Here is a 16,538-nt window from a genome sequence, read left to right on the forward strand (position 1 = left end):
GCTGAAGGAGGGTCTGGCTACTCCACATAGCATTCGGGGATGGGAGAAAAACGTGCTCTGGTTTAATGGCATTTCTTTAAACCAATCAGAATCGTCATGGGCGGTGTTAAACTCCGCACAGAGCCGCTGCAAAATAGTCTTGCGAGAGAAAACTCAGATTGGACTGATGGTCTAGCTAGCTGTCTCAATTTACCCTGCAGAGATCTGAGGAGCAGTCAACAATAGTCCTGATAAACCCACCGAATTTAAAATTCCAACACAAAGAAAGCGAAAGGAAACGGAAAATACATGCATCCGGCGGAATTTCCTGCAGCACCGGAGCAAACATCTGAATACTGAGTGTGCAGAATGTGACTGACCACATCATTGAAACATTAAACATGTAGTTCTATGACAGATGTAAGGACGTTTCACTGCTCTGTAATCTCCCACACTTTTTGTGCGGCTTTAATCACACTGCTGCAGCTGTCCAGCTGTCTTTTTAGACACCCATATTCTCACTTTAAATCCTTATATATCCTTATATTATGTTCAACAATATGTTATGGGCTCAATAGAGCATTTAATGCCCTCCTAAAGTGTATCTTTTGTGGTGATTTTAAAAATGACTGGTCCATTAAGCTTGTTTTGGGAGGTTGCTTGCTTTGATTGAAAGCTTTTGCCGACTATCGCACTTGCACTCTGTATGTAGCATTTACATTGTTTGATGTAAATACCAGAACCATGCACTACCATGACAGTCTGAGTCAGTTTTGTACATCACCATAGATATTGTGACATTTCATTCTGTCAGCTGATTAGGTCAGCCTGATCTTGATAATATTTTGCTAAATCCAACCATTTCTGCTATGTGATGGATTCAGATTGTACTGTAGATTTGCTACTGAACTGAAGAGCCAAAGAGAGAATAAAAAATAGCACCTCTATCATACAGAATTATGCTAAAATAGGGCATGCATTATTTATGAATTTAAGCCAAGCTCAAATAATTTCTCAGGCCAACACCATCCTTGAAGTCATAAGTATGCCTTTGAGCGCCAGTGTTATCAACTCTTTTCAAAGAAAAGAAGCCAATCTAGTCTGCTGGTGTTTTGCAGTTATTAAGGGAGATTTGCTACACTGTCAACAGCAACAGTTGGTATCAGAAGTCACTTTGTCACTAAATATATTGCAACTTAGAATTAAGTTGATTTTCTCAGACCAGGGTGAAACTATTTGAACGCATTTCCTATTTGAGAAATAAAAACCTATATGTCTATAGTCACCATGCATGGTGTTAAAACAAGATTGTGAATCTGTACTTGAGGAGAGCTGTGCTTTAGCAAAATGCTAACATGACAATGCTAGTCTGGATCTAAGTAAGTACATTGCAGGTTAAGCCTGACAAGCCGGACATCTAGCGAACGGCTTTGCCCTTTTACAACAAGAACAACCTCCAAGCTAGCATGCTAATGTTACACACGCTGAATATGGCAATGTTGGTTATGTTAAAGTTTGTTTATCAACCTCTTAGTTTAGCGTTCTAGCATGATAACATTTGCTAATTATCACAAGAGCTAAAGCTGATAGGAATTCAGTGTGTATTGCAAGCATTTGGTTATCAAGTATTAGACAAATTAAAAGTTTGACCAGAACATGAATGCCTCTATTTTCATGGCAATGCATCCAATAGTTGTAAAGACATTTCACTCAAAACCACAAATGTAGACCTCTATGGTGGTGCTCGACAAAAAGTCACCAACATCATCAGGATGCATCATCTAAGAATCACAAATGTCTTGACAAATAATTCGGGCTGGACCAAAGTGATGGAGCAACAGACCAACATTGCAATTTTTAGAGACTGATATTAGCACTTTTAACTTTGTTTGGTACCCCAAAATATCCTAAAATTATAAATTAGCTTTTTCCCACATTAAGCCACATGAACATAACTATTAGCATTCAAGTTTTATTTCCCTGAAGGTTGTTAAACTTGTCACTCTGCTTTTCTCAGTTTCAAAACATGATCATCCAGATAAGTGATACAATTATGAAACATCATCCACAGTATCATGTAACACTACACCACCTACAAGAAAGTCCTATTAAATTGGCTTGTGTTTCTAAGAAACATCTTAAAAGCAAATATGCTAAAGAGAACCTGGTATATCATCTATCAAGGGACCAATGCACAATGAAACCGTCTCAATTCTCATAAGGAAACCATAATACAGTGAATATTATGATGAAAATCAGGGAGGTCTATGCACTCTTAGTGTGCTGAAGTGGATGATCTTGAAGATTATTCTGAGCACTTGGGTGCACTTCAAGGACCTCTGCATCTCCAATTCTCTCTGCAAAAGAATAGTCAAGTCAGAGTCACACAAAGCCTGTCATTTTCAGTTTTCAATTTGATTTGATTTGATTAGGATTCCCATTAGCTGATGCAGAACATCAGCTACTCTTCCTGGGGTCCACACAAAACATTACAACAGATAAGATGTTTTCAGACAAAACAGCCACATGATATTAAAATAAAAATAGTATAACTAACATTATTCTTTCTTGCAAACATAACTATACATATTCCTCTTCATTTACTCTTATAAATATTACACTAAATGCATAAGCACTGAAGTAAAATATTACAACATCTTCGTATACAATAGGTCCATCTGTTCTATTTAGAAAAAAATGTGATGAATGTTCTGGTTTTACCTATTGACATTTATAGAATACAAAATGTACAACAATCATTGCAAAACTGAATTTCTGTCAAAACTAGATTATAAAAAGCACCCAAGAGCTTATTGTAATCCATTTAAAAATAATTTGATTCTACAGCTTTTGTGAAAAAGGACAAACCAAGACAAATTTACTTAAGGAAAAAGGCACAATTCAAAAGAGGACTTAGTGACTTCAGGGACCTCCTGCTGTGCCATCAAACAGACTGCTGTTGATTTATAGCCTAATGTATCATAGGGAAAGAGCTGTCTTTAATCCAAGGACACGCATAAACTCTGATAGTGGTGAAATGTGAAGGCTTATGGGAGGACACCTGCATTAAAAAGTCTCCAGCAGGCAGGAGAGAAAGGAGAAAAGAATAATTCTGCTATAATAATAAACAAACTAAGGCCACATCCACACTACCTTCTTTTAATTGAAAAATTAATATCTTCTGTTATGTTTATGCCTAGCATCCATACTATATGGTCATCCCAAGCCCTTAAAACAGAGACATTTGGAAACACTGCTGACCCTGTTTTGGTTTAAATCTCCAGGGTTGTGTTGCGTTCTGGACGGGCATAAACGAAGATCTTCGGTAATGACGACGCTGATGTCAACGTTTGCTTCTTGATTGGGTCTATCAGATATTACGTGTCCTTCCCTGATTCGTCACTCCCCTATTACGTGACCCTATCCCAGAAGAAAACAAGGTAAAACAGCCTGCAATGACTGTGAAGTGGTTATTTCAACATGGATAACTACAGGCATTGCTGACCTTGTTGTGGATGCTAGTTGTGCAGTTAAAGTCTGCATTTTATAATGCTGCTACTGTCTACATGCCGGAAGCAAGCTATTGAACGATTTGCAACAATTCACGCATCCACCGGCCATATCAGCACTATGTGAAGTGCCAGTTTTGGGTGAGGCCGTGAAAACTTGTAAGAGATATCTGCACTTTTAGCTCTATGCAGTGTTTCACTTTATTAACCCTATGATGCACAACATATTCAAAACCTGTTAATGCACAACACGGGTAAAGATACATGTATTAGAAAGATATCACACAAAGAGCACCAGAGGGACACTTTCTACACACAACCGAGGAGCACTCCATGCCGACTGTGATCGAATATTAGACAGATTCTAAGGTGTCCATTTTATTTTTTTGCCCTTCGGACAGCCAAAGTCTGCCACTGGATCTGGATGTCACTCAACACCATAGGTCAACAGCTAGCTATTGCAACAGCTAGTTAGTGAAAACACATTGGGTCAAGCTGTCTGAATGAATACTAACATATAACTATTATATTCTAACGTATTTCAAACCTTAGAACCTCATCTTCAGAGTGTACATTCTGCTTCCTGTTTACACAGGCACGCACAAGCCCAGTATATGTGAAAGGTTATTTGATATGTGTTTTTAGCTTGTTAGTATGGATGGAGATAAGTTCTGCTACGGAGCTAAAAACTATTGTGTGGAAGGAGATCCATTTTATTTTTTTAAACTAATTAGAATTAGTTTTCAAATAATTGAAAATGTAGTAGTGTGGATGTAGCCTATAAAACACTAAGAATGAAGTTGTGAACAATTTAGTTACCTGGTTTTTCATCGCTGAAAATTTGGTTTCCTTTGTATGAGCTGTGGAAGTAAATAAACAATGTTAAACATGCTGAGCTAGAAACATTCTTGAACACAAGAACCAGATAAAAATGTGAGTGATTATTTTGACCCCGTTCTTTGTGGTTTTCTCCACGACTGGTCTAACGATGGACCATACACAGATGGAGATGCACCAGGATGAAAAGCCTGGAGCTGCTGGAGGTTCTGCTGATGATGGCCCGAGAACTCAACACCGTCCAGAGCTTGCTTGATCATCCCCATCACCAGGTCTTTCTCTGAGGGTACATCACATCACATAATATCAGGAAAAGAGTTCAGTGATTCTTCTTATCAGCAGAGAAATTATACACTCTTTCAGTGGTTAATTTAAATAACTGTGTTAAATAATAAATAGAAATGAAATTGAATTAGTAATTGACGAAGACAGTGATCATTTTTATAAACATTTTACACATTTTTCAGTAGCAGGATTTAAACAAATTTAACTGACTGTAAGTGTAAACTTTACAAACTGGAGGTGTGCAGTTTGGAAGATAATATTTCCAACCAGGGAGGGGATGAATTAAGTAAATTCACTGTGTGGAATGAAAAAACATTTTTACCTCTTTGGCCTGCAAGTAGAAGCCACTGCTGGACTGTAGACAGGGAATCTGTCTGCAGGATCTGACAAAGTAGCTCAAACACCTGACAAGAGAGCAGTAGGACTATCACACCATTAGCTTGCAAACAACTTAAATGTACATATACTGTATGTGTATATATACACACACACACACACACACACACACACACACACACACACACACACATAAATATATATATATACTGTATATACACACAGCAGCTAATCCTCTAAACCATACAAAGATATAGGTTGTTTACTCCTAAAATCTAATATGGCCCCTAGCGGTGGCAGGAAATACGACCCATAGGAGCCTTTTTTGTTCTCATATCCAAACCACAGACTTGTCGTGGTTTCAAACACGTCGTAAACGTTTAGTTAGGTTTAGGCACCAAAACTACTCAAGTTTAGAAAATGATCGTGGGTTGGGTTTAAATTATTACGTTACTTCTGGTTATGCACATGACGCAGAACGTCACGAGTTCCATTTGTTCTGTAAAATAAAAAAAACTCTATTTTCCAACAGGACACGTACTACGATGTCCTGGGTGAAATACTTTCTGTTTGTTGAACTATCCACCACCCCAACCTACCTCCTTACATGGAATTTCACACTTACGGGCTGTTACAGGAGGGCACTAAACGTTTAAACGTAAATATGAGTCATAATTGCTTGAACAAACAACTGAGAACATTTTTCGGGAGAAGGACAGTCTCTCTCAGGAGTAACATATTTCATGGCTGTGCCTCATTTCAATCCCAAACTACCCTACTGGAAGAGGTCAACATCAGTGGAGGTGTTTTTCACCATTAGTTCTTGATCATGGAAGGACTGAGGATACATTGGGTGCTGAGAATGAGATCTGCGTTGGTAAGAGTTGGAGGATGGAGGGACGATTCTCCCCGTTTCAGCTGAATATTGGGTCTTTCGGCGGACATATTCTTCCTCAGGCTGGTACTGGAATACATTGACAAAATCATGCTCCTCAGTACAGAAACATCACTTGAAAATATGTACCAGTATAATAGGACAAATGCATGCAGTGTGTAAAAACTCAGGTTTATAATTTTTTTTTTCTAGTTGTGTCTACCACTACTACCTATTAAGTCACTACTATTTTAATGCAACCTAAACAGTTCCCAAGGGTGTAAGTGTACAGTGCAATTGAGAAACCCTGGACATACGTCATAAACTTTCTGAATTTAACTTTACGTAAAACTTTACTATGGTTTAAATCTTATCCATCCAACCGTGAGCAACGTGTTATTAATATTGGAAACTCATCTTTTTTAAAGACTAAAAGAGGAGTACCACAGGGCTCTGTTCTTGGCCACTTCTTTTTAGCTTGTATAAATGACTTGCTGCAATCATGTCCGGAAGCAGGTCTTCAGATGTATGCAGACGATAGTCAAATATAGCCCAGCATGTTTCTTTGGATTAGGGTGGCCCCTAAATCATGGTTGCACGCCCTGCTATGCCCTGTTACACCTGCTACGTGCTGCAGTGCCCTGCTACGTCCTGCTGCGTCCTACTACGCCCTACTATGCCCTGCTACGTCCTGTGACACCCTGCAGTTCCCTGCTATGCCATGAACTACTACAACTACTATTTCTAGTCACTGATCCATTATCTTTTTTGTGATTATTATTGCCACTGTTCATCACACCCCCGCCACTGTCGCACCGAATGCTTGCTCTTGGGGAATTACTGGAATTGTTGGGTCTTTGTAAATTATAGAGTGTGGTCTAGACTTACTCTATCTGTAAAGTGTCTTGAGATAACGCTTGTTATGAATTGATACTATAAATAAAATTGAATTGAATATGTACTTGGTAGAACAACCCTGTCTGTCTCCACCTAGCTGTAAGATCATTTACAGTCACTAGCAGCATGGTTTGAGAAGTCATGTCTCTCGATCAATGTTAAGAAAACTTTCTTTTCTTCCATTTCATGCTGCAAATAGTTTCATGTGCGCTTTGCTATTTTTTTTTTTTTACATCTAAGTTATTTTGTAACCTCTTGGTCACAAGCAGCACCTACAATAACAAAGCCTCTGATTATGATATACAATCCAGCAATTAAAATTTTGGACAGGAAGCCAATAAGATCTCATCTTTGTCATGTTCTTAAAGGTCCCATGACATGGTGCTCTTTGGATGCTTATATATAGGCCTCAGTCTCCTAATACTGTATCTGAAGTCTCTTTCCCGAAATTCAACCTTGGTGCAGAATTACAGCCACTAGAGCTGTCCCACAATGAGCTTTCCTTAGGATGTGCCATTTCTGTGTCTGTAGCTATTGAGGAGGAGAGGCGGGGGGACAAGGTGGAGGGTGGGGGTGTGGCCTTGACCAACTGCCACTTTGCTCGTTTGAAAGCCATGATGTCTCTTTCTTATGGGCGGGCCAAATTCTCTGGGCGGGCAAAGCAGAGAAAGGGGAGGTAACCTTGCTCCTTATGACCTCATAAGGAGAAGATTCCAGATCGGCCCATCTGAGCTTTCATTTTCTCAAAGGCAGAGCAGGATACCCAGGGCTCGGTTTACACCTATCACCATTTCTAGTCACTGGGGGACCATAGGCAGGCTGGGGGAATGCATATTAATGTTAAAAAACCTCATAAAGTGAAATTTTCATGCCATGGGACCTTTAAGAAAATAAATATGTTAAATTTTGATAATTTTATAAAATTTGCTAATCTTAAACAGGTGCTCAGTGATCTAGTGGTTTCTCTTAGAGCTTTGGGTTCTGTATCGCGTGGAGCATCCAATGGGAATTGTAGGATGCCCTTATGTAAATCCTCAATAGAATAATTTTTTTTTCTGTTTGAGTGATCAACATGTGGAATTAGTAACCTACTGAACTTAAAAATTATCCTGTTTGGGATCATTCTAAATTAATTTGAAAAGTTTTCAAAGAGGGAGCAGTCATGAATAATCTGGTGCTCCTGTTTTATAGTGCTTTATTGTATTTAAAAAAAAGAAAAAGGTCCATCTAGGGATGTGCATTGCAAATTAGCTTAGGCTATAAATGCGTGTGTGGCATAGGTCTATGCTACATACATGTCCCTTTACAACTAAACATAAAGAAGACTTCAGATTACAGAATTACAAGTACTGTACCTCTTTTTTGCCCTTTTGTGCTTGAGAAGACAAACTGACTTTTGCAGCAAGGTCTTTAAGTTCATCTCTCCAGGCCTCTGAAAATTGGGCTGTGAAATAAAGAGAATAAATTACTCCCGTTATTCTGAAGCTTAATCAAATTCTTTGAAGGCAGAGTTTTCAACATGTGAGAAAATGTTGCTGCTGTGTGTGACTGTAAACATACCTGATTTGTTTTTGTTACTACCGACTCCATAAAGATTCTGAGCAAACGGAAAAGCAAAAGATGGATCAGTTGCTTTCTTGAGGACGTGGCTCTTGAGAAGTGGATGAGGAAATAATGATGAGGTCACAAACCAATCATCCCTCACCATGCACACAGGCCTACCATTGAGTCCTGTTGGAAAGGGAAAGAAATTAGTCATAATAGTCACAGTTCACACACACACACACACACACACACACACACACACACACACACACACACACACACACACACACACACACACACACACACACACACACACACACACACACACACACACAAACACACAAGGTAGAGTGCTTCAGAAGTGTGGGACAATCAAAGGAAATGCCTTGATGAGATAAAGCCGGTAAATATCCTGCTGAGATTAAAGGTGACAACGTCATGAGAACTTCAGGGATGAAACAAACTTTTCTGCAGTCGTCTCTTTCATGTAGCTCACCATATTACTATTCCTACTATGTGGCCATACAGCTGCTCATGAAATATTTGATATACAGTGTACTGTATGTAACTTGAAAGTGAAATATTAGGCAGGAATGCACCGTGTTATTTAGCTCTGTCAAGTAGACAGCTTGTTAAAAAAAGGTGGTAGAAAGAGTCCGCACTTCAATTACTTCCGTCGATACTTGCAGATGATAAGAGTTGGTGCAAAATTTTTACAGCCATTCATAGTTCTGAGACAATCCTAATGTTGACTTTTCCACGAGCGTCACCAGCAGGTTGACATTTTTTTTAATTCAAATATCTCAACCATTGGATGGATTGCCGTGAAACTTTGTACAGACATTTGTGGGCCAAAAAGATGAAATGTAATAACTTCAATCCCCTAATGCTAAAGCAATTGTAGAGCTGAAGGGGTTAGCTGTGTGTGGTGACGACACAGAGAGGCAACTGTTCATTTGAAACAACAATGGGGCCTACTAAAGAGGTTAGCGTAGATGCTACAATAGCCTCAGTTATATTAAAACTGGAGAATATGTCTTAATTGAAAGAAGAGTTTTTCAATGACAGCTTCTCAGATGGTTCTTTGAAACCAACCATCTGGCGCACCAGGTAATGGATTAGTGCAGCTTTAATAACAATTACTAAATGGAAACAAAGATTACTTATAGGTGTCAGAAAAATGCCATAAAATGCATTATTTAACCATGACAAAAATGGACCAATATACAACTGCAATGAAAAAACATTCAAATTTTAAAATCTGTGACTTTTTTCAGCACGTGCCAGCATAAATAATCAATGAACCAAAATGCAAAAAACAATATACAGTCATAGAACAGTATGCGCAGGGCGGATCTGTTGAAAAAGTTGTGGATGAGGGTTGTGCCGGGAGAAGAATGAGTGATGACTCAAGGCACCAAAGCGCGGACTGCTTTTGTCAGCATCTTGGTGAATTCAGGGGTAAATGGCACGTGATTAGTTTGACAGTGGCTACTGTCTCCTGTCGTCCCGCGGGAGTCTGGACTCTGTGCCATCGACATATCTTGGAATGACAGTGTGTTTAAATCTGAAGGATGTGAAAAATCAACAGGCTCTATTGATTGCAAAGTTGTGATTACACATGCTAAAAACTAAAACCTAACAAGGAGCAAGACAGAGAGCACTCACATTTGATTTACTCCAGAAGATAACTTTGCATTTTGTATTTGACCAAGAAAAGTTTTGAGTTGTACCAAGAATAAATCATTTTAGATAGAAAATAAGTTTGAAGAACCACTTTACCTCTGAAAACATCATGCAGCTCAAAACCTTTGGTGCTCAATGCGCTGTGTTGCCTTTGTTGCTAAGAAACCTGAACTAAACAAGAAACAATGCCATCTGTGCACAACAAGTGACTGGCATTACATTTAATTTTCAAACAGCTACAATTGAACTATTATATGATATTTAATTAAAGAACATAGTCAAGTCAAGCCTACTGTAGTTTTCTGATTGTTGAAAAGTTCAAAATGAAATTGATTAAAGTCCACATTATTTTGTGAGTTAGACACTTTATGCCTCACCACAATATGTATTAATTTACCGGTTTGCTTCAGCATCTACGTGGCATATGAATTTGAATATTATTGTAAATGTGCTCGGAATCTGCTGATAAATCTGCTAAGGATACTGCTGTCTATCTTAAAACTCAGTAGCTACTTGTAAGTTCAGAAGAATGACTACTTTTTTGAGGGAACAACAAGATAGTGATTAATATGTACACAATGTATCTAATTATTTACAGTTATAATATTATATATTATTATTATCTATCTAACATGCTGCTGGTGAGCAGAATCTTTCCCTAATATCACACAAAATGTCACGTATACCTCTGTGGTTGAGCATACCTGAGGAAAACAACCAGACTGCTAGAGGCACATTGTTGTTCATTCCTAATGAAAATGCTATCAACAGCTCGGAGGAGTTACTCTCTGGAGTCTTGTTGTTACAGCGAGGTTGGCTGGCAACCAGTGGGGAATTGTTTGTCAAGAAATATTTGTGCTGTCTCTATTACAAACTGTATTCACATTTTGCTCTTATAATAATGTAGTGTAATATATGTCCTTCATTTCCTTTGAAATGAAGAAAAACTGCCAAGTAGTGGGTAGAACTGGGGTGGATTGTGTTAAACTCCGTAGCATTAAGCCCCAGCCGTGTATCATATTAGAAGTCTAAACAGAACATCCACTGTCAATGTTTAGTGCCGCAAGTGCACAAGGCAGTATCTAATAGTAGTATGTAGGGGGAAATAAGTGTGATAGTTGGGGTTATGGATGGGATTGTGGAAGGGATTTTCAAAATATATTTCAGGGAAATCAGACAGTGTGGTTGCCTTAAGCCAATAACATTTGCAACGGCCTCCAGTAGAGCACTTATTTATTTTATTTGGTGGAATGATCAGGATGCCTGTTAAAAATCCAGTCAGTGGTGCTTAAGGGGGATTGTGCATGTTTCCATTATCAGCCTTTTCTTGTTCCTAGTCTGGTTTGAATGTAAATGCACAAAACCTAAATAATAACTTAAGAATCCATCTATTATGGGTCTGAGACAGAATAGACTTGAAATTGAAGGTTATTGAGGTGTGCTGGGAGGAACTATTATGTCTTCGAGGTTGGAAGAACTTAATCATGTGTGCGTTGGTCTGTGTATTGCACTGTAGGTCTGTTTTTCTTTTCTTTATAGTTTTAATGTATCTGCGCCCAAATTTAACCTGACTCCGCCAGATGGATTGCTTCGCATTTGCTCAGCATATCCATCTGGGAACTTTCCGGTGGAGAACTTTTGGGAAGGGGCGAAAATACTGGTTAGCTGATTGGATAAACCATCTGTCAATCACCTATGTGGGTGAGAGACGGGCCAAATCAACCAATCAGATCAAACTCTTGCCAAAACCAGTTGGGTGAAGAGCAAAAACATATTTTCCTCCAAGAAAAGCCTCCAGTACCGTTTTTTGCTCTTCATTCAATGAAGGCATACTTTCTAATTTGGATAAAATTTGCGCGAAAGCTACGCTCATCTCATCCGTGGAAGCTGCCATGTTGTTTAGACACTTCTCATTATGTCACACCTAAACCCACCTCAAAACCAATGCTGATTGGTCGGTCGTTTGGCGAACGGCTCCAAATTTTCTCTATCTCAAGATGCCAGACTGATCTGAGAGTGGAAAACTGGAGCTCGCGAGATCAGGACGCTCTCACGAGGCTAGCCCAAATTAGCATCTACTTTTAATCATACCCAGTATTTTTTGTTGTTCCTTTGGTTGCTAAGCATTGCTCTCCCTTGCATAAAATAACCTGTGCCTTTTTAAAGTATTTTATTTTATGTATTTTTAATCACGAGCTCCTAGTCTCTCTAAAACTAGGTGCTGTTGTCGAGCAACCCTATTTTATTTTTTTCAACTACTGTAACCCCACCCCTCGCCACACTAGTGCACTCATTGATGAAGAACCAAGTTAGATATTTTGGAGACAGAACCTTTTCTTTTCTCATATTTCATAAATGCTACAAAGTCAAAAGAAACCTGCCCAAAATGTTAATAACTAACCAATGTGAATAACTAACTTTTAAAGAAAAAACCTTGTAATTCAAGGTGATGACATTGGGATATATTTTTGCCCAATCTGTGCATGTGTGAAAGACCCCTCTTTCTTCAGTCTTTCCTGGAATTATGGCATAAATCTGTATAAAATAGTTTTATAATGGGCCAATATTAAAAGAAAACCCTCCAGTTCTGGGCTCTTTAACATAAAGGGCACCTCCTAAGGCAGTCAAGTGTGCATCAAAATATAAATCCATCAAACGGTTCTATAAAATGACCCTTATTTTTCAGTCGAGCATGCAGAGTGTTGTGCTCAGTAATCTGATGAATTTTTGGAGCCTTACATTTTCATGTCAGTGCTGTCAGGATCAAACGCTGCAGTATGTTTGCTGTGCAAGAGTGAATATTTTAAAATATGTTGACTGTATTCAAGTTAAAGTTACAACCTATCAGCCTAGAGACCTTAAGATCAGTTATATATCTTGTTCATTTGTTCACTCTCAGGATTCATGATAAAACCGCAGGTTTTCATATTTCAATCAGACCAACAAACTTGGAACCTGTTTTTATTCAAGAGTTTTTGTTTCTTCTTGTGCTTCATTCTTTCTAATTATCTTAATATTTTCAGTGGGCTGACTCAAGGTCACACTCTTAATCCAGTACTTAAATTTATTTTAACACCAAGCTCTTTAGAACATATTTTAAATTTCTCGCTTTCATTTTCAACTCCTCCACCCACCCCTTCTGCATACATTTAGTTGAGTCCCAACTTTCAGACACAATTGCTCAATTTAAAGGAGAGGCTGTAAAATACTAACCTGACATGCTAGATGGTTTCATTAGAAACTGTTTGGAAAGGGGTAGGATCTGTTAAAAAATAGCCGATGATTGGATAATTCATCTGTCTGTCACATCAGTTGTTTTAAACAAACGGTTGCAGCTTTCACACGTGCCCAAACCACGGCCGTAGCTGCCAGCTCCTAAACAGACGCTCATTGGTTCGGTAAGCTAGTAGTTCAGACACAAACACATTGGTTAGGGTTAGAGTAAGACTACCAGGGTAAGCCAATCAGAGGCAGAATAAGGCGGGCCACAAGGCACGTCCTTTGACGTCGACACGTCAAGGGGATCCAAACTAGCATCTACTGTTGCAGGCATCAAATTAAAAATGAGAATTTGTAAAAATATAATAAAGTTGATCAGTTTGAACATTAAATATCTTGTCTTTGTATTTTTTTCAATTGAATGTAGGTTGAAAAGGATTTGCAAATCATTGTATTCTGTTTTTATTTACGTTTTACACAACATCCCAACTTCATTGGCATTGGGGTTTGCATAACATTCACTCAATGAGCAATCCTGCCTGCCCACTCTGGAGTTATGAGCTCATGGCCGGTGCTTGGTACTGGCTCTTCATTAGCACTGTTAGCAGCAAACTGGACTAGTGGCTGCTGCTGAGGAGCTACAAGATAAAGTTTGATTAATCATGAACACTGGTTTGCAGGCAACGTTGTATTGTGTTTATACAGCTGCTAGCATCTTGCACTGTTCCTAACTAGCTTAGCTTCCCAGTCTCATCGTCTTCATTTGGTGTTTCACTCTCTGGTTTTAATGACAATTTGCTCAGTTTAGCACATCTGGCCACGTCACTTTCTACAGCTTTCCTTTTTTATTTGTCGCCTTTTCAGCGCCGTTTTGAGCTTTCTATTATCTGTTTTTATAGCTTATTATTGCTCACGGTCACATCCTCCAACACTCTGAAGTGTATGAATTGACAAGGTCTGTAAATACGTCATTGTTAACCTCTGCGAGTGGGCTGCATGAATGTAGAGAACGGTGGGCTGCAAGATAAAAAATGATGAGTAAACTAACTAAAAAACCAGACCGGCCCACCGTGAATTCTCCCATTGCCCTTGATTAGCCAATCTGGGACATTACAGTTAAGTTTAGCTGACAAAAAGTGAGCATCATGCGGCGACAGCAGTTACGTTTAGGCACTAAAACGACTAGTTAAGTTTACGAATAAGGTTGTGGTTTGGATTAAAACAATCAGAACATAAAAATCTTTTGTTTTCCTCGGGAAGCGAACTCCGCTCCTTGGCTTGAAAGCGCTGTGTTTTATTTTCAATGTTTTATGACCCACCCATCCACCCCGACCTCCTCCCTACGCGGTCCACAGTGTTTTGAAAAAGCAAATGTCACTGTAGTGCATACAGCAAAAAATATGTGGAATTACAGTGCATTACTTTTCGTACAAATGGTTCATAAGAAGAGCCTGCTAAAATACAGTTAGTAATATTCATACTGCTGAGCAATTCAAACAGCCAAAGAGCACTATTAATGTCAGTCTGTGTTTTATGCACTTTTTTAGTCAGATTGGACCTACAACTAGACTCTGAAGGCAGAACAGGTGATGTACGTAAAACAATTAAATTGATCAATAGGAAGATTTGTCAACAAGGGAAATGCAGTCAGACTGAAAAAAAATCCAGAGGGCCGAAACTGACAGGAAACAGGTCACAAAAAAGTCTCGAACACTGTTACATGTAGACTAAATGAGGAGTGTCTAGGTGGGATGGTGACTAGTTCAACTGATGAGCAGGAGAAAACTCAAGTGATGAGCGGGAGAAAATTAAACAGTGACGGCTAGTGGGAAGGTGATGAATGACAGGAGAGTCTGTTACGGAGATGCCCCACCATTTCACTCATCAAATGTATATACAGCTTGGTGTGAAATCAGAAGCAGCATAAAATTATCCATAACACCATTATTGTGTAAAAAATCTGCCTTGATATTTCACAACCTATCACTGTGTCCAAATTCAACGCATTCTAAGATAAGGCTCATGACCCTAAAAAAGGAAATGTCGTACAATGTATTGGAGCAAAAGAGAGGTGAGGTAAAACCTAAAGAGTTTAGAACATGACAGCTCACTTTTATAATTAGCTTTTAAGAAATGACATGGTGTCCAACAAATGTTGATCTGTGTTGCGAAATCTGGTAATGCAGTCACTCCGGAGTTTGCACTTTCCTTGAATTGAACTTGTCATCCAATTGAATATTGCTTTATTTCTTGGGTCTATTTTCCAATAATATGATAGTTAGTCTTGTTAAATTGATCTGCAGTTGTTGATATCTACAGGCATTTCCTTAAAAGGAAAGCTCCAGTTAAATCAAAAATAAACATGCATTCAGAATTTATTTATTATTGGAAACCTCTGTTCGCCAGTACACACATTTCACAGGGGACCTGATTAGACTGTAGGTTGCTTTAGCTTGGCAATTAATTGTACCTAATTAACTGGAAGTCTAACAGTTAACCTCTGTCTCTGTTTTACATAATTAGTGCATCATTTAGAAGAAAAAAAAAATCTCCAGGAAACTAGCTAGGAAATTATGCAGTATTAATGGCCCCTAAATAGTACAATAGTAGATTTAGATTTATTGTCCCAGAAGGATATTTGTCAGTAGGCCTACACATAGCAACACATAGCAACATATAGATATACACATGGCCACATACAAATATAGTCAGCACACAAAAGCTCACAACAGTGCCATCGAAGCAGTTTGTTCAGTTATTGCAGATGGCACAAAACTCCTGCTGAAACAAGCTCCTTTCCATTTGAAAGCCTTGCATCTCTGGCTAGATGGAAGTCATGTAAGTGTCTGAGTAGGCCAGGGGAGGGGTCTACAACATGCTGCTGCTTAGCCCCTCTCCAGTGGCGCACTGTGGCTTTGACAAAAGATTATATGAAAAATTATTCACAGTTATTTTTTAACATTTCCATTTATCATTGTTGTAGTCTTAAAGTGATTATTACATAATCAACGTACATAACATTTGATTCAACTAAAATGTGAGTCATACGTAATCTACAGCCCAGCGCCTTATCCTCTAAATTTTGCCCCTCTCTGCAAAGACCGTGAAAGACAGAGCCATAAAAATGGCAACAAACATCACTTTTTTAGGCTAATGAATGCTCATTTAGAACTTTTAGTAATGTTGATAGACTAATTCAGAGTTAATAGACTGTGTTACCTTTATTATAAGGCTCAAATATGATATATATAACATGTTTTGCAGCTCCAGACAATGAAAAATGACTCATTTCATAAAGGTTGCTGACCCCTGGAGTAGGCTATTCTAATGAAACAACCTGAGAAGGAAAACCCGTCTTTGGTTGAATCACC

General features: G+C 38.6%; 1 protein-coding gene across 1 annotated transcript; it reads right to left on the reverse strand.

The window, feature by feature from the left end:
• Window positions 1–2,073: 2,073 nt before the first annotated feature.
• Window positions 2,074–10,695, reverse strand: tbata (thymus, brain and testes associated). Its single transcript, XM_039789090.1, has 9 exons — window positions 10,635–10,695; window positions 9,615–9,707; window positions 8,278–8,448; window positions 8,073–8,161; window positions 5,761–5,910; window positions 4,933–5,014; window positions 4,440–4,605; window positions 4,308–4,348; window positions 2,074–2,336 (listed from the first exon to the last, which is right to left on the reverse strand). Exons 1-9 carry the CDS (start codon window positions 10,693–10,695, stop codon window positions 2,245–2,247), a joined length of 945 nt encoding a protein of 314 aa, XP_039645024.1. The 3' UTR covers window positions 2,074–2,244.
• Window positions 10,696–16,538: the final 5,843 nt, after the last annotated feature.

This window comes from Perca fluviatilis, chromosome 21 (genome assembly GCF_010015445.1).
Source record: "Perca fluviatilis chromosome 21, GENO_Pfluv_1.0, whole genome shotgun sequence".
NCBI classification, from domain to species: Eukaryota; Metazoa; Chordata; class Actinopteri; order Perciformes; family Percidae; genus Perca; species Perca fluviatilis.

What these genes read in the sequence shown, in the direction of transcription:
- tbata (XM_039789090.1), bottom strand. Translation starts at nt 10,695, where the DNA reads ATGAACAACAATGTGCCTCTAGCAGTCTGGTTGTTTTCCTCAGGTATG. An exon ending in CACAAAAGGGCAAAAAAGAG is followed by an intron (nt 5,911 to 8,072) that starts GTACAGTACTTG and finishes AATGTATTCCAG; the next exon opens with TACCAGCCTGAGGAAGAATA. An exon ending in TCTACTTGCAGGCCAAAGAG is followed by an intron (nt 4,606 to 4,932) that starts GTAAAAATGTTT and finishes ATGTACCCTCAG; the next exon opens with AGAAAGACCTGGTGATGGGG.